The sequence below is a fragment of the Cydia strobilella genome, chromosome 24 (genome assembly GCF_947568885.1).
Source record: "Cydia strobilella chromosome 24, ilCydStro3.1, whole genome shotgun sequence".
Lineage (NCBI taxonomy): Eukaryota > Metazoa > Arthropoda > Insecta > Lepidoptera > Tortricidae > Cydia > Cydia strobilella.
This window is the reverse complement of record NC_086064.1, coordinates 415825-441295: the sequence shown is the minus strand read 5'-3', so window position 1 is coordinate 441295 and position 25471 is coordinate 415825. Positions and strand designations below refer to the sequence as shown.

The following is a 25471-nucleotide window of genomic DNA, read 5'->3' as shown; positions in this document are numbered from 1 at the left end:
TAAGACAAATGACAAAGACAGTGTGATTCTCTCTGTCTGTGTTTGAAATGAGACAGTCCTGGGCCAAACTAATGGCCGTAACTATTTTCAGCCGTAATTATTTTTACCAACAAATAATCTGAATCTGAATCCTGTAACACACCATCGCACCGCACCAAGGTCATTGTGCGACGCACCCATAAGTAAGAGCGAGAAAGAGATATCGCTTTCTCGCTCTTACTTATGGATGCGTCGCAAAATGACCTTGGTGCGGTGCGACGGTGTGTTACGGCCTTAAATAACATAATTATATTCTCCAAGTCCTCCAATAAAAAAGGAAGCGTGCGTGAACTGTAGGGGGCAGGAATATTGGAGCCTCCTTGGACTGAAGTCTCAATTTATTCCTATTTAGGGCCTATTCATTTTTTAAAGCTACAAGTACAAAAACCATATCTTTTAGAAAGAGAGGCATACAACGAGCTTGTAGCGTAGTATTTGTGGGAATTTTAAAAAGTACGCTGGCAACACTCGTTCAGTCAACTCAAAAAAATCGTGTCCACCTGCCGGCTGCCCGCCATTGTTGGTATCAAAATAAAACTTGAAACAATTTTGAAGTTTGAAGATGAGCAAGAGAAAGGACAAGAGCTCCTCCGGGCCAAGCCCGAGCTCGAGCTCGTCGATGACGACGCGGAGCAGGATGAGCATCGACAGAAAAGTGCAGTATCGAAATTTCCTTGAAGGGTTTTCAAAACTCGGTAAGCAAACCAGTAACGCGCCAAGGTCTGTTATTTCTGTAATCAGTGGTCCTTCAGGGTGATCCGCGGACTACTGGTCGCCCCTAGGAGCACCTGAAGTGGTCCGCAAATCCGAAAAAGTTCGATATGTGTATTAACTGCCAAATAAGTCCTTGGCATAAACTTTTTTTTCGAGTGGTCTTTTATTACTGAAACGTTAAGCCGGTGCGATTTAAATGATATGTTTTACATTACAAAGGAATGCCGTGGTGGCACAGCGTCGTTTAAGGCCAGTCCAGACGGGAACAATTTTTCGCCAATCTCATTAAATCAGGTGGTGTGGATGCAAGAATACCAATTTGTGATGCTAGTATTTGCGTTTCAGGCCTTTTTTTAAATTTAGAGCGCTCAAATATCACCATAAATCTAAAAGCGTTGATTAAATTGAAGATTGACGCCAATTTCTTTTTTGATCAAATCGGTTGATTTGATCATCCCGTCTTGACCGGCCTTTACTTAATGTCAAGGCTATGACCTTGGCAGAGTCAATAGCATCTTGGCGTTTTCAGTCTCTGGAGGTTGAGACCGCTGAACTGATCTGCGCTGGAGCAAAAATTCTTTAGGAGTATTCCAGCATAGCCAAACTGTGTTGTGTAATGCGGAAGGGTCCTGGATTTTCCCCAGGCTACCGCACAGTCCCCCCATGGTGTATTACCGCTCTAATTACCCCTAGAGGAATAGAGCCCAAGTCAGATTAAAAAAAAGAAGTGTCTTAAATCGTCTAAGACTTCATTGTCAGTAATTTTCAGAACTGGAAGGTGCCAGCATGGATGAGAAGATGGAGTACACAACCAACGTCATCAAGGAGGCCAATGAGCTGCTGCAGCAGGGCTCCATGGAGGACCGAGTCAAGAATCCAAGTAACTAATTAATTACATTACAAAAGTAATCAGTGCGCCTTCAGTGAACTCCTTTAAAAACAGACTCGACAAACATTTTACGAATGGACAAAACACAAGTGCAGGACATTGATATGCATGTATCAGCTATTTTAAGCTGTCTGTGCATTCATATATAATAATAAATTCTTTGAGGCCATCTGTACCCGTCCTGAGCTAATCTCATCTTGAATCAGGCGTGGCTCACTGCGATTTAGTCGCGTCACTACAAGTACATGCGGCCCACACCAATTTTAGTGTCTAGCCATAGTAGTTGCCGCGCACCGCTATGGAACGGACGCGCTTGCGCCACCTAGCGGTCATATCTGTCTGACGCGTTTTATTAGAGAGTGAATCTTTCAATCTTCTGTACCTAGTGCTATTATTTATTTTGTGGCTGAATTGAATTGTCTTTCAAATGTTGTCCTCCCATTGAGATAATGGACGCCAGGAGGTCCAATTGCACCTAATTGGGGTTCCTTAACAATCCCAGCATGTTCTACCGTCTGTACAATGGGGAATGTTCCGAAGAACTTTTTGATCTGGTGCCCTCGTCTCGTTTCTATCACCGCACCTCCCACCAAAGGAGCAAAGCTCATCCTCACTTCTTAGACACATGGCACACCATGAATAAGCGGGCATCCCGCTCGTTTCTTCCCAGAACGTGCAGAATGTGGAATGAGTTGCCTCCTGAGGTATTTCCTTTGTGCTACGACATGGGATTCTTCAAGAAGCGGGTATTTAGGGTTCTCAAGGGTCGGCAATGCTTAAGTGGCTCCTGTGATGTTGCTTACGTCCATGGGCGACGATAACTGCTTCCCATCAGGCGGCTCGTCTGCTCGTTTGCTGACTCACATAAAAAAAAATCCCAAACTAGTGATGTACAGTTAGTGGTGATGCTCAAAAATAACTGAACACATTTTGAACATCCTACTTAGCTATCTCTGCTGGTAACTGTAAGGTGTTTTTATTTCAGCTGAGAGCTTCCTAGCGTCGCGGGTGCTCCGCGCGGCCAGCCAGATGGCGGCCACGTGCGCCGCCGGCGTGTCCGGCGCCGTGCACGTGTACGAGCGCCGCGACCTCGCCGCCCATATTGTAAGTAGCATAGGGAACACCACAGAACTCCCCTTTTTTAGGGTTCCGTACCGGGACCCTATTACTAACACTCGACTGTCCGTCTGTCTGTCACCAGGCTGTATTTTAAAACAATTTAAACATACCACACTTGCACGCGCACTCATTTCGAACCTATAAACAAAGATAGATATAACTCCGTAATAGATAGATACAGTCTAAGGAAAAAACGTGCCTCGAAAATCAAGAAAATTTGATTCTCGTTCAGAGGGCGCTACTAGTTTTGGCCTACACTCGTATAGAGGGCGTTGACGGTTTCGTTTGTTATTTATAATTTTAACGCATATCAGTGAAAGAACATGGGTCAAAATCATAAAAATAATTAATGCAAATAAAAAAAATCATTTATCTATATTTAAATACATTCTATCGTATTTTTATAAATCTTCATTTTTAGTTTTAAAGTGTGTCGACAGATGGCAGTGAATTTACTGAGGTTACAAAATTTACTATGACAGTACCGCTCTAGTATAAGTTACTCTATGCTATTACTAAAACGGGACCCTATTACTAAGACTCGACTGTCCGTCTGTCTGTCACCAGGCTGTATTTTAAAACAATTTAAACATACCACACTTGCACGCGCACTCATTGCGAACCTATAAATGATTCCACGCGAACGTTCACTACGAAACAGATATTCGGCGACCGGATACCAAATATTCGGCCGTTTATTTTTTCGTTTGGCTTTTTGTGTTACTCTACTTCAGAGATACAGTTTTTAAGTATTGTACCGCTTCTTTAATATAGGTAGTAAAATTCTCCACTTGCCCATGGTACTTGGTTAGAGGACAGTCAAATACCGTGTGGTGTAACGTCTGCTCGGGTGCTCCACACCGACATACTGGTGATTCGCACTAGGGATGTTGCGAATATTCGCATCCACAACCGCGGAACTTCCGCATTATTTTCAACATCCGCATCCGCATAAAATCGATGCGGAGCTTAATGCAGATGCGGATGTGGAACAGGTGGGTACAGGAACGTCTTAACGGCGGCGTAAGTGCTAGGTAATTTCGTCATTAGCCAATAGGAATCTCGTTTCGTTTTTGTGATTCGTCGATCGAGCACTTTAGCCTATGACGGACAGCGACAAGAAGTGAATAATTTGTTTTATTTGGACTTTATACTCATGCGAAAGGGGGGCACCTATATTCTTGTTCAAATACTAAGTTTTGCTTTTTTAAAAATAAAAATTACTATAGTGTATTTGACGTTTTTTATGTAACTAATCTCGACATCCGCATCCGCAGATGTGAGCCTTTAAAAACCCGCATCCGCGGATGTCAAAAAATCGGCATCCGCAACATCCCTGATTCGCGCCAGTTCCATGACCGGCCGATGGTCAGTCCGAACATTCGGTATCCGGCCAAGCAACTATCCGTCGCATCTCTAGAAGATTACATTTGATTTGACAGAAAGAGAAGCCTGAATTTTGGAACGTGTCATTCCCGCTGGAGGCTCCGGCGACTTGCTCGCTGTTCGGGGCCTTCGACGCCGCGCCGCCGGAGGAGCGCCCGCGCGCCGAGCGCAGGCGCGTGGAGCGGCAGGCGCTGGCCGAGAAGAAGGCCCCCGCTAATGTAGACAAGTAAGTTTTCTTACCACATGCATACGGCCCGCCTGATGATAAGCGGTCACCGTAGCCTATGCGCGTTGCCCAACCTTTAAAAACTGTACACTCCTTTTTAGGGTTCCGTAGCCAAATGGCAAAAAACGGAACCCTTATGGATTCGTCATGTCTGTCTGTCTGTCCGTCCGTATGTCACAGCCACTTTTTTCCGAAACTGTAAGAACTTATACTGTTGAAACTTGGTAAGTAGATGTATTTTGTGAACCGCATTAAGATTTTCACACAAAAATTGGAAAAAAAATATTAATTTTGGGGGTTCCCCATACTTAGAACTGAAACTCAAAAATTTTTTTTTCATCAAACCCATACGTGTGGGGTATCTATGGATAGGTCTTCAAAAATGATATTGAGGTTTCTAATATCATTTTTTTCTAAACTGAATAGTTTGCGCGAGAGACACTTAAAACAAACACAAACAAAGTGGTAAAATGTGTGTCTCCCCCCCCCCCCCACCCCTGTAACTTCTAAAATAAGAGAATGATAAAACTGAAAAAAATATATGATGTACATTACCATGCAAACTTCCACCGAAAATTGGTTTGAACGAGATCTAGTAAGTAGTTTTTTTTAATACGTCATAAATCGTAAACCGCAATTTACCTTTCACTCACGTTTCACATAAAAAATACATTGTTTAAATTGTGTAATGTACGGAACCCTCGGTGCGCGAGTCCGACTCGCACTTGGCCGGGTTTTTTTTTAAGAATACTGTAGCCCCTCGACAAAACCTTTATTCCACAGCCGGAGCGTGTAGGAGGGCTTCTTCTCGTATGCTGCTTAAATTGATCTATTTTCTAAATAATTTATTTTATACAAATTTAGAATTAAATTTACATTGAATACAATCGATTAAAAGGTACATTAAAATAATCTATAAACTAAATAACTAAACAAAGCCACAACCTAGTCAAACAACTCGTCCCGCGCCCTTCCAGACGCAAAGGTGCCCATCACGCTCGCCGCGTTGCCACGCTTAACCGCGGTAGACAGCCTCTGCATCAGGAATGACCCGGAACGAGGGTCATTTTCTAAATTAACATGTTTTGTTAATTGTTAAGCTATTAAAGAGTTGTAGAACTTTGCATGTTGGTTTTGATGTAATGGGGTAAGCAACTGTCAAAGGTTTGCAAAGATGGCGCCATCATAGCTTGCCCCTTTTTCTATGAGATTTGGCTTAAAAGCCTCGCATCCAGGGCATTAAAAAAAAACAAAAATTTGACACAATTCTAGGGATTGACAGGGCAAGCTATGCTGGCGCCATCTGCTAATTATTTCGACCGGCCAACCCCATTAATAATGTCAAAGAAATAGTATGTAGTTATAGACGCGCCACCGAGCGACCGGGGTTAAGAGAAAGAATATTCATATAAAATTTGGGCAGCATAGGATTGTTTCTCTTTCACTCTTATAAATTTCGGTATTTCGCCATCGCCTCCTACCTATGATGCCAACCGGTCGGTGATAAGGACAAATCATGGCACTATTTTCTCTTTCCTCTTATAGGAATCGCAATAAGACTATCTTTCTCTATCAAAGAGTGTCAGGCCCTTGATTAATGTATTTTTCAGAATGGACAAGACAGAGGAGGGCGCAGAAATGGTGGCTCGCGTGAAGCGTTTCGTGACCAAAACCTACCAACGTACAGGCGGACCGCTCAGCTACTTCCATACTGTCCTTGATCCGGGGAGCTTCGCACGATCTGTGGAGAACATCTACCACCTCTCATTTCTGGTCAGAGAGGGCGCTGTGTCCTGCTATGTCGGTAAATATACCACATACACTGAGCTACCAAACAGGCGGACCGCTCAGCTACTTACATACTGTCCTCGATCCGGGGAGCTTCGCAAGATCTGTGGAGAACATCTACCACCTCTCGTTCCTGGTCAGAGAGGGCGCTGTGTCCTGCTATGTCGGTAAATATATCACATACACTGAGCTACCAAACAGGCGGACCGCTCAGTTACTTCCATACTGTTCTTGATCCGGGGAGCTTTGCAAGATCTGTGGAGAACATCTACCACCTCTCGTTCCTGGTCAGAGAGGGCGCTGTCTCCTGCTATGTCGGTAAATATACCACTTACACTGAGCTACCAAACAGGCGGACCGCTCAGTTACTTCCATACTGTCCTCGATCCGGGGAGCTTCGCAAGATCTGTGGAGAACATCTACCACCTCTCGTTGCTGGTCAGAGAGGGCGCTGTGTCCTGCTATGTCGGTAAATATACCACTTACACTGAGCTTCCAACGTACAGGCGGACCGCTCAGTTACTTCCATACTGTCCTCGATCCGGGGAGCTTCGCAAGATCTGTGGAGAACATCTACCACCTCTCGTTCCTGGTCAGAGAGGGCGCTGTGTCCTGCTATGTCGGTAAATATACCACTTACACTGAGCTACCAAACAGGCGGACCACTCAGTTACTTCCATACTGTTCTCGATCCGGGGAGCTTTGCAAGATCTGTGGAGAACATCCACCATCTCTCATTCCTGGTCAGAGAGGGCGCTGTCTCCTGCCACATCGATAAATATCTTTTGTTTTTTAGCGTAAAAATTTTCAGCTTCATCGGAAACCAGGAACTGGGGCACGGCACACCGCGTTCGATTCGCACGTCGCTCCGAAGTTTGAGCATGTGTACGTACACTACATCCTGCTCGTACGTTGGAGCGACGCACGTGCGAATCGGACGCAGTGTGCCATGCTCCGTAGGTCAAATTTTACTTTCAAGATTTGACCCGTACAAACATACCTATCTACCTATACAATTAATGCAATTTACATAAAAACTTGTAAAAAAATCGACCAAGTGCGAGTCCGACTCGCACTTGCCGGTTTTTAATCTAGCATAACACAGCAGAATTGTTTTCATTTTATAGATAGACACGTAATTATTGCAAAAAAAAAATTTTTCATTTTTATTCATTAATTTTTAATAAAAAATCGATGTTAATTAGTTCAGTGTTTAAATTTCGCGCAAAAACGCTCCAAGCTGTCACGTGATCTGGATGACGTAACGATGTGATAAACAAACGGCTGTCGGTGACAGAGGACCACCAGGTTTGACAACTTGTCTGTGCGTGTTTCTCACAACGTGACGTCACGCGCTCCGATTTGCGTTTGCAGTCACGTGATGCTGGGCATTATTTTAAGTACATTTAATTATTTTTAATTAATTTTTTACGCATATTAAATTAACACTTACAAAATATGATTTTCTGCATTCTAATATTCCCTGCTATGGTAAAAACATTAAATTTTATATATTCGCGATTCATGTCAACATCCCCATTTGAAGTAACTAATGATGGTTACAATTACAGAAAGAATAGCAGATATAATTATTAGTGTGTTTCAGATGAAGATCACGGGTTGCCGTTCATAGCGCCGCTGAGTGAGCACGAGCGAGGCGCGGGGGGCGGGGGCGCCGGGGGGGGCGGGGGCGGGGACCTCGCCCAGGAGAACCAGTTCATAATCAGTCTAGACATGCAGCGGTGGCAGGTAAACAGTTAAACAGTTCATAATTATCTGGTACCTGTCTGTTACCTTGGGACCTGGTGAGAACCTGTAATTGGCTTTTTGTATCATATTTATAAAACCTATGGACATGTTAACGGCTGTGGGATCTCCGAATAATAATAAATAAATAAAAATGAATAATTAAATATACCGAAATAAAACAAAAAACCGGCCAAGTTCCAGTCGGACTCGCGTTCCAAGGGTTCCGTACATTACACAATTTTTAACAATTCATGTGAAACGTGAGTGAAATGTCTTTAAAACCCGTAGGGGTTGGATCAAAAAATAAGTAATTAAGTCCGACTCATGCTTGACTGCACTTTTTTTTTAAAAAAGTATAATATATTTCTAATAGGTTTTCCTGTAATCTATAGGTTAAGATCTATTTTGTGTATTTTTTTCAAAATTATAGACCCGGTAGTTTCGGAGATAAAGGGGGGGAATAGTCACTTTTTGCCTCCTTTCTTAAATAACTTCTAAATGGTTTATCCTAAAATTAAAAAAAAAATACATTTGAGGTTCTCATAATGAGCTCTTTCATTTGACATGTAACACGATATAATTTGAAAAACTTTATTTTTTTTATTTTCTCATTTAACCCCTAAAAGTACTAAGTACGTCGGGACGGCTAGGAAACGCTTCCGGCGTGTTTTAACGTCATAGGCGATCATATGGGGCATTTTTAACTTATATGGGGCATTTTCTATGAAAAGGGACCTTATTGTCGATGGCGCTTACGCCGCACAGCGCCGCGCGGCATTGTATTTATTTCGGAACATCGTTTATAATGGCGTAAGCTCCATCGACATTAAGGTCCCTTTTCATAGAAAATACCACAAATAAAGAAATGTATTTGTTTCAGGAACTGATAAAGGCGTTCAACATCAAACAGCCGATGATGGTGCTCAAGCGATAGTGACCAGTGTGTGTGAGCGAGAACGCTTATCACGTTTATGTCCCACTCGCACACCGAAGTGATGTAGGTATCGGCATCCAATGTGAAGATCGCCGTAGGCATTTGTGGCTTTCCATCACAGAAGGGTCCTTATGATTCATGTGCAATATGGACCACTCCATCAGAAATTACAACAGCAATGGTGTATTTGACTGTATTTGAAATAATTGGGGCATTTTCTATGAAAAGGAAGGGACCTTATTGTCGATGGCGCTTACGCCGCACAGCGTCGCGCGGCATTGTATTTATATCGGAGCATCGTTAATAATGGCGTAAGCACCATCGACAATAAGGTCCCTTTTTATAGAAAATACCACAAATCATTTTTCAACATGCATGAAATAAAGCACCAGAAGATTAATAGACAAACGTAGACAGCAGTTATTTTTAGACACAATTTCAAGAGTTGCAGGAGATGGTAACTAGAATGCATGGATCTTTTGAAAGGAAAGGAATGAAAATAAATGTAAGTAAGACGAAAGTTATGGTATTTGAAAAGGAGGAATATATGACAAACTGTGAAATTTTGATTGGTCAAGAAAGAGTAGAACAAGTGAAAGAGTTTGTGTATCTGGGAACATTATTCACTAGGAACGGTAAGCATGATAAAGATATTGAAAGGAGAGTGAGTGCTGGAAATCGCGTGAATGGGGCACTTAACGCTTTTATGAGCAGCCAGAAGGTGTCGCAAAAGGCACGGTTGGCTGTGCATAGAGGGGTGCTGGTGCCTACACTTATGTATGGTAGCGAAAGTTGGGTATGGCAGAAGAGGCATCAGAGCCAAGTGAATGCAGTAGAAATGAGAGCGTTGAGAAGTGTGTGTGGTGTGAGATTACAAGATAGAATTAGGAACAGTGTGATAAGGAAAAAGTGTGGACTGAGCGAAGATGTAGTGACAAAAATTGAGAAAGGTATGTTGAGATGGTTTGGACACGTGGAAAGAATGAGTGAAAGAAGGCTAACAAAGAGAGTGTATAAGGGAGAGGTAGAAACGGGAGTTGGAAGGGGCAGATCTCGGCGGACTTTCTCTGATCAGATCGGGGAAATCCTGAAGAAAGGCCAGGTCAAGAGCACCCTAAACCGGCGAGCGTGTATGAGGAATGTTATGAAAGTGAAGGAAGCGAAAGAGGTATGTCAGGATCGTAGCAAGTGGAAATCCGTGGTCTCTGCCTACCCCTCCGGGAAATAGGCGTGATTATATGTATGTATGTATGTATGTACAATTTCTATTTTAAAACCCGTATAAAACTATAAAGAGTAGGTAATTTGATTGTGACGTCACATGTTGTGTTTCATATAAGTTCCATAGTAGCAAAATCGTTTTGACAGTTCGAAAAAAGAGACTGATTTGAATAGCAGTTAATTAATGGAAAGCCACATTTATTGTATGGTTATTTGAATAGTTAGGATCATCCTCAATAAATGTGCCATTTTCAACCAAAAGGGTACTTATGGTCGCTTGTCAGTAAGGCGCTATTGCCATATATATTCAATTTGAAATCAACCTTATCGACACCCGACAATGTGGTGCCTTTTGATTGAAAACGTCACAAATAGACTACACTATACTCTGGCGCACAGCCAGTTTATCAGTAGAAAAAGGAGGCAAATTAAAAAAATGTACGCGCAAAAGTTCGAATTCCTATAGAAAATTTGAATTTCGCGCTTTTACCTACTGACAAGTTGGATGTGTTTCAGTATATACAGAGTGGCTAAAAAATAAGTGCATTCGTTGCCAGGGAGGTTTTGGGATTATACTGAGCAACTTTTACTATGGGACCAACCCCGAAATTGCGAAAAAAAAAGTACCCTCCCATAGAAATTAGACCAGCCAAAATGAATGAAAAAGCCAAATTTTTTTTGCGATTTCGGGGTTGGTCCCATAGTAAAAGTTGCTCAGTATAATCCCAAAACCTCCCTGGCAATGAATGCACTTATTTTTTAGCTACTGTGTATATGTAGCGTTCCATGCCTAAGGGGTCCATAAGATGGAAAGCCACATATGTGCCATTTTCAACCAAAAGGGTACTTATTGTCGCTTGTCAGTAAGGTGCTATTCCCATATAGCTTCAATTAGAAATCAACCTTATCAACAAGCGACAATGTGGTACCTTTTGGCTGAAAACGTCACATATTAAGTATTGTACGTTACCAAATAACAAATGTGACATTATTAGCCAAAAGGCGTTATGGTTGCCAATTGTAACACCCATTTCATCTTTGCCTTTATGTCAGAAGCGTCTTTTGGTTGAGAACGACACAAACTATCTAGAAAATGGAAAGTTTGGTTATTGTTAGCACTGAATTGAATTGTGCAATTTTGGATTTTGGTCGTCTGTTGATAACTGGTGATTATATTGATAGTTATTACTTAATTAATTGCGCCAAAGATGAGCAAATAAATGTGGCATTTTCTATGAAAAGGGACCTTATTTTCGATGGCGCTTACGTCGCACAGCGTCGCGCGGCATTGTATTTATTTCGCAGCATCGTTTATAATGGCGTAAGCGCCATCGACAATATGGTCCCTTTTTATAGAAAATACCACAAATCGAGAGATTTAACCTCTTTCCTAAAATTCCTTTGTAGCATAGAGAAATATAAGTAAAGAAAGAGTGGTAACTCCATACATCAGTTTTCTTACCAAAACGCGTTATTTCAAGTAGCGGATTTAATTATCAGTACTGCTAGTTGACAATAGATGTCGTGACGAACTGAAAGTCTAATGCTCAACGATTTTCAGCTAATATTATAACCGGATTAACCGGAACTCTATTTTTCAACTGCTTGTAATATTAGTTGTAAATTGTTAAATACACTTCGTCAGTCGCGACACAAGTGACATCTAGTCTCGAGTAGCAGTACTGATAATTCCGCTACTTGACGCTAGATGTCGACTACGAAACTAATAGCATAGAGTAACTTATACTAGAGCGTTACTGTCATAGTAAATTTTGTAACCCCAGTAAATTCACTGCCATCTGTCGACACACTTTAAAACTAAAAATTAAGATTTATAAAAATACGATAAAATGTATTTAAATATAGATAAATGATTTTTTTTAAATGCATTAATTATTTTTATGATTTTGACCCATGTTCTTTCACTGATATGCGTTAAAATTGTTAAATAACAAACGAAACAGTCAACGCCATCTATACGACAGTGGGCCAAAACCAGTGGTGCCCTCTGAACGAGAATCAAATTTTCTTGATTTTCGAGGCACGTTTTTTCCTTAGACTGTAAACATCTATTACGAAGTTATATCTATCTTTGCTAATAGTCTTTTTGATAACAAAACTGATGTGTGAGCACTCTTTCTACTTAATTCTCTTTGGTAACGCTTAGATTATGTGATTATTGTTGTTTTCATTTCAAGCATGTGTTAGACTGGGTCTCATATGCTATGAGAAGGCGGTATGACGCTGGTCATATTTTTATACTAATTCGTATATTTCTATCTCCTAATTTAAATAACATACGCATACACGTTTGTTGTTTAAGTTAAGGGGCCCACCTATTACCAGTACACCGAACGATATCAGCCTGTCAGTCAGAACAAAAATTTGACAGTTGACTGGTAATGGGTGGGCCCCTTTAAACAACAAATGTGCCATCCTCAACCAAAAGGGTACTTATTGTCGGTTGTCAATAAGGCGCTATTTCTATACATATAGCTTCTACTTAGACATAGAGTAACTTATACTAGAGCGGTACTGTCATAGTAAATTTTGTAACCCCAGTAAATTCACTGCCATCTGTCGACACACTTAAAAACTAAAAATAAATATTTTTAAAAATACGATAAAATGTATTTAGATATGGATAAATGTTTTTTTTTATTTGCATTAATTATTTTAATGATTTTGACCCATGTTCTTTTACTGATATGCGTTAAAATTATAAATAACAAACGAAACAGTCAACGCCCTCTAAACGAGAGTAGGCCAAAACCAGTGGCGCCATCTGATCGAGAATCAAATTTTCGTGATTTTCGAGGCACGTTTTTTCCTTAGACTGTATCCATCTATTACGGAGTTATATATATATTTGTTATCGACTAGCGACAATGTGGTACCTTTTGGTTGAAAACGTCACAAATTACCCCAGTGACATAAATACCACTGATACCGTCTTAAACACCTGTTATGTGAAATAATTAAGATTAAAAGTATTTTTACTTTGTGATAATTAAAGTTGATTTTTAATCTTCTTTGTTTATCGTACCTTTACCCCACCAATATAACACCAATTTAACCCTTGACGCCAAGAAACGATAACCTTTTGAATGTCACGCCCAGGACTCGGAACCGGTATTTTTTTAAAACCCCGAAATAGCCCAATATTTTGAATTTTTTTATGCTCATTACGTAGGACTGAATCATGTATTTAGGAAACAATTTTGCATTATTAAAACGTCCCATTAAAAATGAAATTATAAACAAAAGAACGTAATAATACCGGTATTTTTGTATGGAGCAAATACCGGTTTCCGACCCCTGGACTCACGCCTATTAAAAATCTGAAGCAGTTTAATCTTTTCGACGCCGTGTCAAACACAAAAGCTGTCAATCGGACGCCACGTCACCGAAGTGTTAAAATTTAAATTGAACTTTATGCACATGCACGTAGGTCTATGTTGCTCTGTGCTCTTTGACAGATTAATCCGTCTTTGGTGTTGGACCTGCGGTGCCAATATATCCGTCATTGGCGTCCAAAAGGTTAATACAGGCAGGACTAAAATTGGTTTTCACATCACCTATTCGAAAAAGGGCTTTTTCTTCCCCGCTAGGAAGGATCAATGTGACACTTTGTCTTTTCCCTGCTAGGAGGGATCAATGTGGCACTTTTCCCTGCTAAGAGGGATCAATGTGGCACTTTTCCCTGCTAGGAGGGATCAATGTGACACTTTTCCCTGCTAGGAGGGATCAATGTGGCACTTTTCCCTGCTAGGAGGGATCAATGTGGCACTTTTCCCTGCTAGGAAGGATCAAAGTGGCTCTTTTCTGTTCTAGGACATGTTTTTTTTTTTCTTTTTTGCATACATTTTTTTTAGGTTCAATAATAATTTGGAACATAACAATTACCTCACAGGTGATGTGAAAAACATGGTAGCAAAATTATTTCCACCTTGGGCGTTAACACTCACTACGCTCAGGATTCTACTTTATCGTCCTGAGACCCAGAAGCATTTGTTTTGTTTTTGAATTTGGAACCCTTAGTTACTCAACAAAAGTTCAAAATAGATTTTGGAATATGTACAAAAATTTGTACGCGGGGTATTAGGAGGTTAGAATCCCTCGCTACCCTTAGGATTCAATTATAGAATCCTTCGATTCGTTCAGGATTCAATGTACGCCCTTGCCATAAATATGTCATTTTGCTCCCTTGCGACACAATCTACCTATACTATTAATACACGAAGGATAGGAAAACAATAAAATACAAAAGGAATGTTCAAAATATAATTCACATAATATAACCATGTCGTTAAAATTCCACACTATACAATATACAATACAACAATTAGCTCCATGCATGAATTTATTTTTATTTTTGGATTCATAATTTATATCGTTGGAACACCGGAAATGATAAAAATACTTTTGTAAACCTTAACATTATTTTATTAAAAAATATTTAAAATGTTGAAAATTTTTGAGCGGTTGAAACGCTCATAATTTTTGGCGCGGATTCTACAGAGCGTGATGACGTCACACGTTGGGCGGCCCAACTGACGTTTGCTACTAATGACACTAATCTGTCGAACGCGTGACGTCACGTGGCGTTTCGAGCGTTTCGCTCACTAGCTTTTCGCGGGCAAATTTTTGTACTTTTTATTTATAATTTTAAGCAATTAAATGGTAATTTAAAAACGGAAATGCATTTGTAACATGATATAACGGTAACAAACATCAGAATAAAACATATTTCGTTCAAATATAAACTTCATGCATGAGGCTAATACTTCGCCACTGGGTTACACCGAGTTATACATATGTCATTATAATGCCTTTTACAACTAGTTTATGACGGGCAGGTGGTTTTTAGGGTTCCGTACCCAAAGGGTTATTAGGTTACAATAAAATTCTAAACGTTCGCAGTCTTATCAAAGATAGATATAACTCCGTAATCGATGGATACAGTCTAAGGAAAAAACGTGCCTCGAAAATCACGAAAATTTGATTTTCGATCAGATAGCGCCACTAGTTTTGGCCTACACTCGTATAGAGGGCGTTGACTGTTTCGTTTGTTATTTATAATTTTAACGCATACCAGTGAAAGAATATGGGTCAAAATCATATAAAAATAATTAATACAAATAAAAAAATCATTTATCCATATTTAAATACATTTTAACGTATTTTTATAAATCTCCATTTTTAGTTTTAAAGTATGTCGATAGATGGCAGTGAATTTACAGTGGTTACAAAATTTACTATAATATAAGGAAAAGTATATATCTATTACAGAGTTATATCTATCTTTGATTATACAAAGCAATAGATTACAATATTTCATCATATGACACACACAGTTGCACTATATGTCAAACGAAAACAGTTTCAATATACTGATTTAAACTAACACGATATTCACTCATAATTTTAAAACAAACACGGGACTCAATTAAATTTCACTCATAATTCACTTATCAAACACCTGGCGTTTATAAGATTGAATGCAGCTGTGATATTTCATTTATTCATATACAATAATACATTGTGTTTGAATGTTTACATTATTAAATAAAACATGCAATATTTACTAATAATTTACAATTAAATAATTTCATTTACAATTATACATTAATTTTTTCGACAAGCTCACTGGTTAGTTGTCCATCGTAGGCATAGTATTATTTGCACTGGGTACATAAAATGAAGTAATATATATGTAAGTTTATTTAATTATAGTATATATAGTATGTATAGGTATATGTAAGTTTATTTTCGGTAGTGTGTATTATTTATCGCTATATTTTTTGTTTTAAGTTACCTATTCTGCTTTTTTTTTGTTCAATGCCTGCACCTATCACTGTTTCTGTTTAGCCTGGTGGTTGACTGGTAGAGAATGCCTTTAGGCATTAAGTCCGCCATTTGTACTTTATTTGTTATATTGTGCAATAAAGTTTAAAATAAATAAATATACAAAATGTCAAAATAATACAATATGTCAAAAATAAATAGGTAGCCAATAGTCGAATCATGATTAAAAGTCAAATAATAAAAGTTAAAACTCGTCAACGCTGTAATATTTTTTTGCCAACAGAAATAATTTAAGTTTCGCTTTGAATTTCTTGTGACATGTCATAGATTTAAACTCGATAGGCAACTTGTTGAACAACTTCACTGCTTGAACTCTAGCAGTGTGCGACACCACCGCTAATCGCGACACTGCAGTTCCTATATTAGGGAAACCAAACGCACTATAGCGGAAAGGGTCTGCGGTAGCCGAACATTTGCTACAGTCGGGACCAAACCACTGGATTGAGCTCCATAATCCCAAAGTCCTCTCAACGGACCGTCTTTACATAGAGTAACTTATACTAGAGCGGTACTGTCATAGTAAATTTTGTAACCCCAGTAAATTCACTGCCATCTGTCGACACACTTTAAAACTAAAAATGAAGATTTATAAAAATACGATAAAATGTATTTAAATATGGGTAAATGATTTGTTTTATTTGCATTAATTATTTTTATGATTTTGACCCATGTTCTTTCACTGATATGCGTTAAAATTGTAAAATAACAAACGAAACCGTCAACGCCATCTATACGACTGTAGGCCAAAACTAGTAGCGCCCTCTGAACGAGAATCAAATTTTCTTGATTTTCGAGGCACGTTTTTTCCTTAGACTGTATCCATCTATTACGGAGTTATATCTATCTTTGGTCTTTACTACAGCAGGAAGGTACGTGAAGCAATTGAAATCAGAAAACATCGAAATTTCAATCAAAATGAGGGACAGGGGATTTCGTCTTCGTGGAATCCAGTGATTAGCAAATGTAAGGGGGAAAAAACATCCCGAAACATTCCATCGGATGTCGTGAGTGTTGTGTGTAGGCAAAGTGACAACCCTAGCGTACAAGTTAATAATCAAGATCAAGTGCGGGTAGTTCGCAAAACCCGCGCGGCAAGTAGATGTTGATACAATTCCTCGCCAGTCTGCCTGTGACCACGAACGTAACGTCACGTTCGAAACGTCAGGCCATAAATAAACGTAAGTTTGTACGCGATTAAGTTCCGTGTTAGTTTCAGAAAACAGAGTCATTAGAAATACGCAAACATTGTCAAATATAAAGCAATACTGATAAATACTTAATTTTTACTTATTAATTACGTAATTTTGTTCGAATGTTATCATTATTAATAATGTTAAGGCGGAAATAAATGTGCCATTTTCAACCAAAAGGGTACTTATTGTCGCTTGTCAGTCAGGCGCTATTTCCATATAGCTTCAATTAGAAATTAACCTTATCAACAAGCGACAATGTGGTACCTTTTGGTTGAAAACGTCACATATTATATACAATACAATCAAATAAATGCAAATAAATAACATGAAGTCCTTTTTCCCATTAAAAATAAATACAAGTACATTTAAAGCAATGGTAAGTACCGTAGTTTTTAACCAAAGAATTATGAATAGTACAAGAGATATATTCATCAATAGTATTTTTCAAATAGCATGGGTACAGTGACAGCCGTCACCTCAATATCTTTTTAAGTTTTAAGGTAACAAATTGTATGGGGGTGACAGATGTCGTAATGCGTGGCGTGTTTTAATGGGGTTGGCCGGTCGAAATATTTAGCAGATTGTGTCAAATTTTTGTTTTTTTAATGCCTTGAATGCCAGCCCTTTAAGCCAAATCTCATAAAAAAGGGGCAAGCTATGATGGCGCCATCTCTGCAAACCTTTGACAGTTGCCTACCCCATTTGACAGCTAAATCAGATGTCACTGTCGTGCCCCGTACATTCTAAGTATTCTAACTGCCAAAGCGCGGTATAACGCCATCTAGTTCCGCTGTCAGATACTGGGGCACATATTTTTCTTATACTTGAAATAATCCTAACTACAATTTTGGATATTATATTACATATACATTTATTTTATATCAGTATATTATAATTTATAACCATAATTTGATTTATCCATAATTATAGGGCGGAAAGAAGTTGACAGTCAGACCTATCTAGTGTGGTTCTTTTCGGTCATGGAGACTATATAAAGGAGCCAAATCTCTATGTATGAAAAGTGTCCATCAAAAAACAGTAATTAGGCGGCGCCACCATACACCGAAATACTACCAAAAACAACCTACGTAATTTGGTCGGGTTATTTGTTGGTTCATGTTATACTCGTGTCCCAGAGCCTAACTAGCGCCACCGGAGAGATTAGGAACTATTATTTAAAGCTGAAAGCGGTCACTTTTGCAACAATTCTGCCATAAGAGATTGGCATCCTTTCTATACCATCCATATTTTCGGTGTTATTTTAAACGTCAAACTTCTAAGAAATTATGTATGCCATCAAAATCGTTGCAGACTTATCTTGGTCTAACTCTAACTTCCCACACAATTTTAAAGAGTAGTTTTAGGATAATTTCGGAAGTTATTTAGTGTTAGTGTTCTTCTGAGCTTTTAGCCGCGCAATCTCTTCTCCCAGTGTGTCCATGTTTTCCTGAAAAAAAATAATTAATATACAGGTCGATTCACCAAAGCTGGCACGAATGGAATTCATTGTATGAGCACAGAATAAATAATAGTACTAAGTACAGATGGTTAACTCTCTAACAAAATGGGTCTATTACGACAGATATGACCGCTAGGTGGCGCAAGCGCGTGCAGGCGTCCGTTCCGTGGCGGTGCGCGGCAACCACTATGGCTAGACACCAACATTGGTGTGGGCCGCATGTACTTGTAACGGCGCGACGAAATCGCGGAGTGAGCCACGCCTGGTATGAGTGACATCTGTATCGGTATGCAGTCAGCCACCATTTTATCGGTTAATGAGTTTTCGGAACTTATAATACGAAATATGTATCATTTGATATTCACCAGTTGCATTTCGGTGAAGGAAAACATCGTGAGGAAACCGGACTAAACCGAATAAGGCCTAGTTTCCCCTGTGGGTTGGAAGGTCAGATGGCAGTCGCTTTCGTAAAAACAAGTGCCTACGTACAGAAAATTCACTCCTTCACAAAAGCCAGATTTAGGTATAAAATTATACCTACACTCGCCGCCTGCAAGCAAAATTGAAACTTATAACCGCGCACGAACCGTGAATCTTCTTTGCGCGCCGCAGTTTTATGACCGAGCTGCGAGTGTCGGCACGGGGTTGTCACTTGACAAGTTTTTGTACCTATACCTACTGATTTAATATTTTTAAGATAAATATGTAGGAATTACAAACGTTGATTCTGTAAACATAATTTTTTTTGCCGGAGATAGTATGTCTGATTCTCACGGAAGTAGGTATGCCACAGAAGTACTTATTCCTTTGAAAATATGTCGGTCAATATAGTCCGGAATAAAAAAATAATGTTTTTTCTGCTTCCTTGTTATTCCGTTTATTCAGACATCCGTAAACAGAACATTATCTTTTATACAGATTAGATCGCGATTTAGGTTTCGAAGCCATTGCGTATTTTCAGTTTTGCGCGAGCGCCACGTGACACGACTATCGTGCGAGCCGAGCGGCAGCCCTGAGCCCACTGCCATACACCTGCCCGGGCGGTGCGCCGGCCAAATATACCTAAACTGCGCAGTGACACCCCCCTGGCCTACGTCAATTCTTGGGATTCGTTGTCAAGCGGACCCGAGGCTCCCATGAGCCGTGGCAAAATGCCGGGATAACGCGAGGAAGATGATGACGTAGTTTTATAATGAGAACGAAACTCCGTTTGTATGGGAAAGTAAATTCAGCCGAGCCGGGAACTCTTAAACCACCATAGATGAGGCCATTTCGTTTTATTCTTTCTATGTTTTTGTTATATAATAGAATAGTTCCAACAACATTGTATCAGAGTAATCTAGCTAGTCGTTTTAATATGAGAGCGTAACTACGTTTGTATGGAGAACCGAGCTTGCCGGGGACCCTTAAATATGTCGTACGTTTTATGTTGCGATAATACCATTTAGTTGAGGTTATACCGTGCTTGCAGTTGCAGGCAGTTTTAGTTTTGCCAGTAGCCGCTGGCGCTAGCAGCTGCAAGCTGGTTTTTTGACAGATGGTATGGTCGCATTCATAATTATTAATTGTCTATGGATTTGTTTGTTTGTTTCTTGAATGTTTTTCTTTTTTTTTTTCTTGTATACTTGTTTTTTTTATTTTTGTTTGTGCTCTTCATGTATATTTTTTTGGTTTGGTTAATATGTTTGTATATAATTAGGTATTCTATGTGTGTAGTTTTGTAATGTTTTAATATGTATCTTTGTATGTTATGTGTCGTGGCATCACAGAATGGGCCCTACGGAAGACCAGCGCTGGCTTTATAGCTAGCATTATGCTGAGTTGGGTCCATTTCGTGATGCACACTTGATGATCTCTTCTTTTCTTGCTGTTGTTGTCTGTACATGTTCGTACTTGTGTTGTGATCGTCACGAATAAATGTTTTTTATCTTTATCTTTTTATCTTTAAATATGAAATGATAGCTAGCTACCTTGAGTGTGATGTTCTTCAGTAAGGTGTCTTCTAGAACGCTCTGGAGGCGCTTGTTCATCTCCAGCGACAGTTCGAGCGACAGCCCGCCGGGGTCGCCGCCCCACAGCGCCGCCATCGCGCCGCCGCCGAACTTCGCTATCTCTTTCTGTCAACAGTTCATGTATGCTTACTTGAATAAAAATAAACCGGCCAAGTGCGAGTCGGACTCGCGCACGAAGGGTTCCATACCATTACGCAAAAAACCGGCCAAGTGCGAGTCGGACTCGCGTTCCAAGGGTTCCGTATATTACACAATTTAAACAATGTATTTTTTATGTGAAACGTGAGTGAAATGTCTTTAAAAAACCTGTAGGGGTCAGATCAAAAACTAAGTAATTAAGTCCGACTCACGCTTGACTGCAATTTCTAATAGGTTTTCCTGTAATCTATAGGTAAAGATCTATTTTGCTTATTTTTTTCAAAATTTTAGACCCAGTAGTTTCGGAGATAAAGGGGGGAATGGTCATTTTTTGCCTATTTTCTTGAATAACTTCTAAATTGTTTATCCTAACATTATAAAAAATATATATTTTAGATTCTCATAATGAGCTCTTTCATTTGATATGTAACACGATATAGTTTGAAAAACTTTATTTTTTAATTTTCTCATTTACCCTCAAAAAGTGGCCCCCATGTTTAAAATTCATTTGTTTGCGTTACATGTCCGTCTTTGGGTCATAAACTTACATATGTATACCAAATTTCAACTTAATTGGTCCAGTAATTTCGGAGAAAATAGGCTGTGACAGACAGACAGATAGACGCACGAGTGATCCTATAAGGGTTCCGTTTTTTCCTTTTGAGGTACGGAACCCTAAAAACGGCAAAAAAATCACGTTTGTTGTATGGGAGCCCCATTTAAATATTTATATTATTCTGTTTTTAGTATTTGTTGTTATAGCGGCAACAGAAATAGTACATCTGTGAAAGTTTCAACTGTCTAGCTATCACGGTTCATGAGATTACAGCCTGGTGACAGACGGACAGGCAGACAGCGGAGTCTTAGTAATAAGGTCCCGTATTTACACTTGTACTAGCACCCAAAAGAAAAGGATTACAGTTTATTTTTTCTTTCTTTACTGACAATTTGGTTTGACCAACTATAACAGTTATTTCAGTGAAATTCGTAAACATAACTATTATGTTGACACGACTACGGCACGGAAATGTATTAAAACCATTGACATATCTAAAGATGGGCAATAAGAATGAGGCCAGTGCAGCGGTGTCACGCACACGAATGAGGGCTATCGCTTTTTTGCTCACCAGTTGGCGCCTCTGTTGATGGTGGTCCAAAAGACTAAAGAACAGCTCTGTCAGTCATTGAAGTGACAAGTGACATTTGACATCTCGAATTATGGAAAAGACCACTAGATTTATGAAACTAACCGTGAATCATTCAAAACTCTTATGGAAAAGACCACCATCTACACTAGCGCCCCTAGCGGCGAATTCATACGCGTTAGCCCTCATTCGAGCAAATCGTGCAGTCTGTAGTGACCAATCGCGCGCGTGATGTGAACTCATCAACCAATCGCGTTATGGCGTTGAACTGCACGATTTGCTCGAATTCGTGTGCGTGACACCGCTGTACTGGCCTCATTCTTATTGCCCGTTAGGCCCGTCTTTAGATATATGTCAATGATTAAAACTACATGGGAGAACTACTCTAAATTTGTTCTACTTAAGACCAATCATTTTCAGAAATGTTTTCGTGATCAATATTCAACGTTTGACGCAACGATACAAAGTGACCCGTTTTCACAAATTTTGAGTATAGCTGTATATGTCTGTTACCAAAGATAGATATAACTCCGTAATAGATGGAAATGGAAAAAACGTTCCTCGAAAATCAAGAAAATTTGATTCTCGTTCAGAGGGCGCTACTAGCTTTGGCCTACTGTCGTATAGATGGCGTTGACGGTTTCGTTTGTTATTTAACAATTTTAACGCATATCAATGAAAGAACATGGGTCAAAATCATAAAAATAATTAATGCAAATAAAAAAAAAATCATTCATCCATATTTAAATACATTTTATCGTATTTTTATAAATCTTCATTTTTAGTTTTAAAGTGTGTCGACAGATGGCAGTGAATTTACTGGGGTTACAAAATTTACTATGACAGTACCGCTCTAGTATAAGTTACTCTATGCTGTTACTCACCTTGGTTAACTTCCGAGGCGGCTATCGTTATTAGTGCAGCGTGAATGTTAATAAAATTATTATATAAGGTATGCAACTTAATTTTGCATAATACATTTAAATACAAGTTATAAATAAATACTGTAGATATCCGCATAACATGTCATTTGTGGTCATCCATTAATTACATCACACGTTTAGGGGGAGGGAGGGGGGGGTCTAGAAAATGTGACATGTTGTGACAAGTGCATGGAGACTATATAAAGGAGCCAAATCTCTATGTATGAAAAGTGTCTATCAAAAAACAGCAATTAGGCGGCGCCACCATACACCGAAATACTACCAAAAACAACCTACGTAATTTGGTCGGGTTATTTGTTGCCTTATATGGTTCATGTTATACTCGTGTTCCAGAGCCTAACTAGCGCCACCGGAGAGATTAGGAACTATTATTTAAAGCTTAACGCGATCATTTTTACAACAATTCTGCCATAAGAGATTGCGATCCTTTCTATACCATCCATAGACAAGTGGGAGGGGGAGTCACAAACTTTGTGACGTCACTTTAACTTATTTAAATTATTTTATTCATTGTACAGTTAAATAACAAGATTTTGGAACGATAATCGTTTTTATTCGTTTAACGCCGTTCCATCGGTTTGCCGCTGTCACTGTCACATTTCGCAAGAAAGAACGGGAAAGATAATAAGTGTCAATTTTGATCGAATTTTGTCGATTTTTATTTATTTTAAAAACGTTACCTCACAATATCGAAATTCGAAAGCTATGAAATTACTATTTAAGTTAAGATTGTTTTTTCTTCTTTTTTTGTTTATAGTATCACATAATAAATAACCGAGTAAAGTTGGATTAAAAGTCCGAGTTAGAGGTTACTTTGGGAATTAATTGTATCGAGCGAAGTGTCATAATTCGTGTATCGGAAGCTATGTTATTAAAGATAATATAGTCAAGAACTACATATATCTTTTCCACGTCTACTAATATCAACGCCTCTTAGAAAAACGTGATCATGTAAGGAGATTTTTCGCCTTCTGGCTCAGGGAACCGCCTTAAATTTTGGGTTATAAAATGACTAATATTTCTTTTTCTTTCAATAAAAAAAAATATGTAAAAGCTAATGCCTCGTAATAAATTCAAACACGCAGCCTCACGATACAGGTATGTAATAGTGTAAAAATATTCCCGAGTTCAAGTCTTGCCCGAATCGAGATTTTTATATTTTTCGTTAATATCAAAAAATTTTAGTCGTTGGATACTGTTGAGAAGAGAGTACAAGCTAACATGAACCGTATGACAAGGGAATAGAGCATGTTTTACCTTGCTGGAGTCGCTGGCGGTGGAGGCGAGCGCCTGCGCCGGCAGATTGGGCAGCAGATGCCGTAGCAGGCGAGACTGCAACCAGATAAAACCAGATTTAACCTTTTGGACGCCAATGACCGATATATACGCACCGTAGGTTCAACGCCAAAGACCGATTAATCGGTCATAGACCACAGAGCAACATAGACCTACATGCATATGCACAAAGATAGATATAACTCCGTAATAGATGGATACAGTCTAAGGAAAAAAACGTGCCTCGAAAATCAAGAAAATTTGATTCTTAATCAGATGGCGCCACTACCTTTAGTCTACTCTCGTATAGAGGGCGTTGACGGTTTTGTTTGTAATTTAACAATTTTAACGCATATCAGTGAAAGAACATGGGTCAAAATAATTAATGCAAATAAAAATATCATTTATCCATATTTAAATACATTTTGACGTATTTTATAAATCTTAATTTTTAGTTTGAAAGTGTGTCGATAGATGGCAGTGAATTTACTATGGTTACAAAATTTACTATGACAGTACCGCTCTATTCTATTATATCCTCTTTGATACGATTAATCGGTTATAGACCACAGAGCAACATAGACCTACATGCATAGGCATAAAGTTCAATTTCAGTTTTGACACTTCGGTGATGTGGCGTCTGACTTTTGTGCTTGACACGACGTCGAAAAGGTTAACCAAAGATTCATGAAAAAATATCGGTATCGGAATGAGAAGAAAATGTGAAGTCACTTGACCTTTTAATAATGTATATTATTGACGGAGCGAAGTAAAGGTCTCCACTTCAGCTTTAGCAAAAATGCTTTCGTATGTATGTCCGAATAGATCGCGGACCAGGAACAGATTTCCATAACCAATCGCCACCCAGAAGAAAACTCGTATAATGGTTAACGGCTATGTATGATGAACCCTCGTGAACGTCAGCTGCCGCTCCGTTGGTGGGTTGAGGAATGAAGTGGAAAAAAATGGAAGTTACTAGAATAAAATCTAAATGTCAAAATGTCCTTGCCGCAGGGGCCTTTTTAGGGTTCCGTACCCAAAGGGTAAAAACGGGACCCTATTACTAAGACTCCGCTGTCCGTCTGTCTGTCTGTCACCAGGCTGTATCTCATGAACCGTGATAGCTAGACAGTTAAAGGGAAAATTACATAAGCTGTGGCTTTCTGATGACTTGTGTTGTACTTAGTTGAGTACTAAGATTATTTATTTAGTTGTGATAATATATAATATATATATGTAGGATGCGTGGATCGGAATGTAAGGACCGAAAGAGTGAGTGAGAGAACGAACTGCAGAATGAACGATGTGTAAATGAGAGAGTGTGATGCTGAGTGTTAGTGCGTGCGAAAGAGATGGCAAAACGCCATCGGCA

The 25471-nt window shown here is 39.2% G+C and overlaps 2 protein-coding genes across 2 annotated transcripts in view; one reads left to right on the top strand and one right to left on the bottom strand.

Annotated features, from left to right (window-relative positions):
* The first annotated feature begins 544 nt into the window (after nt 1-544).
* On the top strand, nt 545-13035 carry LOC134752317 (EP300-interacting inhibitor of differentiation 3). Its single transcript, XM_063687987.1, has 7 exons — nt 545-734; nt 1523-1633; nt 2628-2746; nt 4204-4373; nt 5984-6177; nt 7768-7910; nt 8791-13035. Exons 1-7 carry the CDS (start codon nt 602-604, stop codon nt 8842-8844), a joined length of 924 nt encoding a protein of 307 aa, XP_063544057.1. The 5' UTR covers nt 545-601; the 3' UTR covers nt 8845-13035.
* A 1300-nt stretch (nt 13036-14335) lies between these two features.
* Nucleotides 14336-25471, bottom strand: part of LOC134752387 (coiled-coil domain-containing protein 186) — a 47699-nt gene continuing 36563 nt past the window's right edge. The window contains exons 14-16 of the mRNA XM_063688095.1: nt 24082-24156; nt 20556-20702; nt 14336-18573 (exon numbers count right to left, since the gene is read on the bottom strand). Of these exons, the coding sequence (XP_063544165.1) occupies nt 18505-18573; nt 20556-20702; nt 24082-24156 (291 nt within the window). The 3' untranslated portion in view covers nt 14336-18504. The remainder of the gene's footprint in view (nt 18574-20555; nt 20703-24081; nt 24157-25471) is intronic.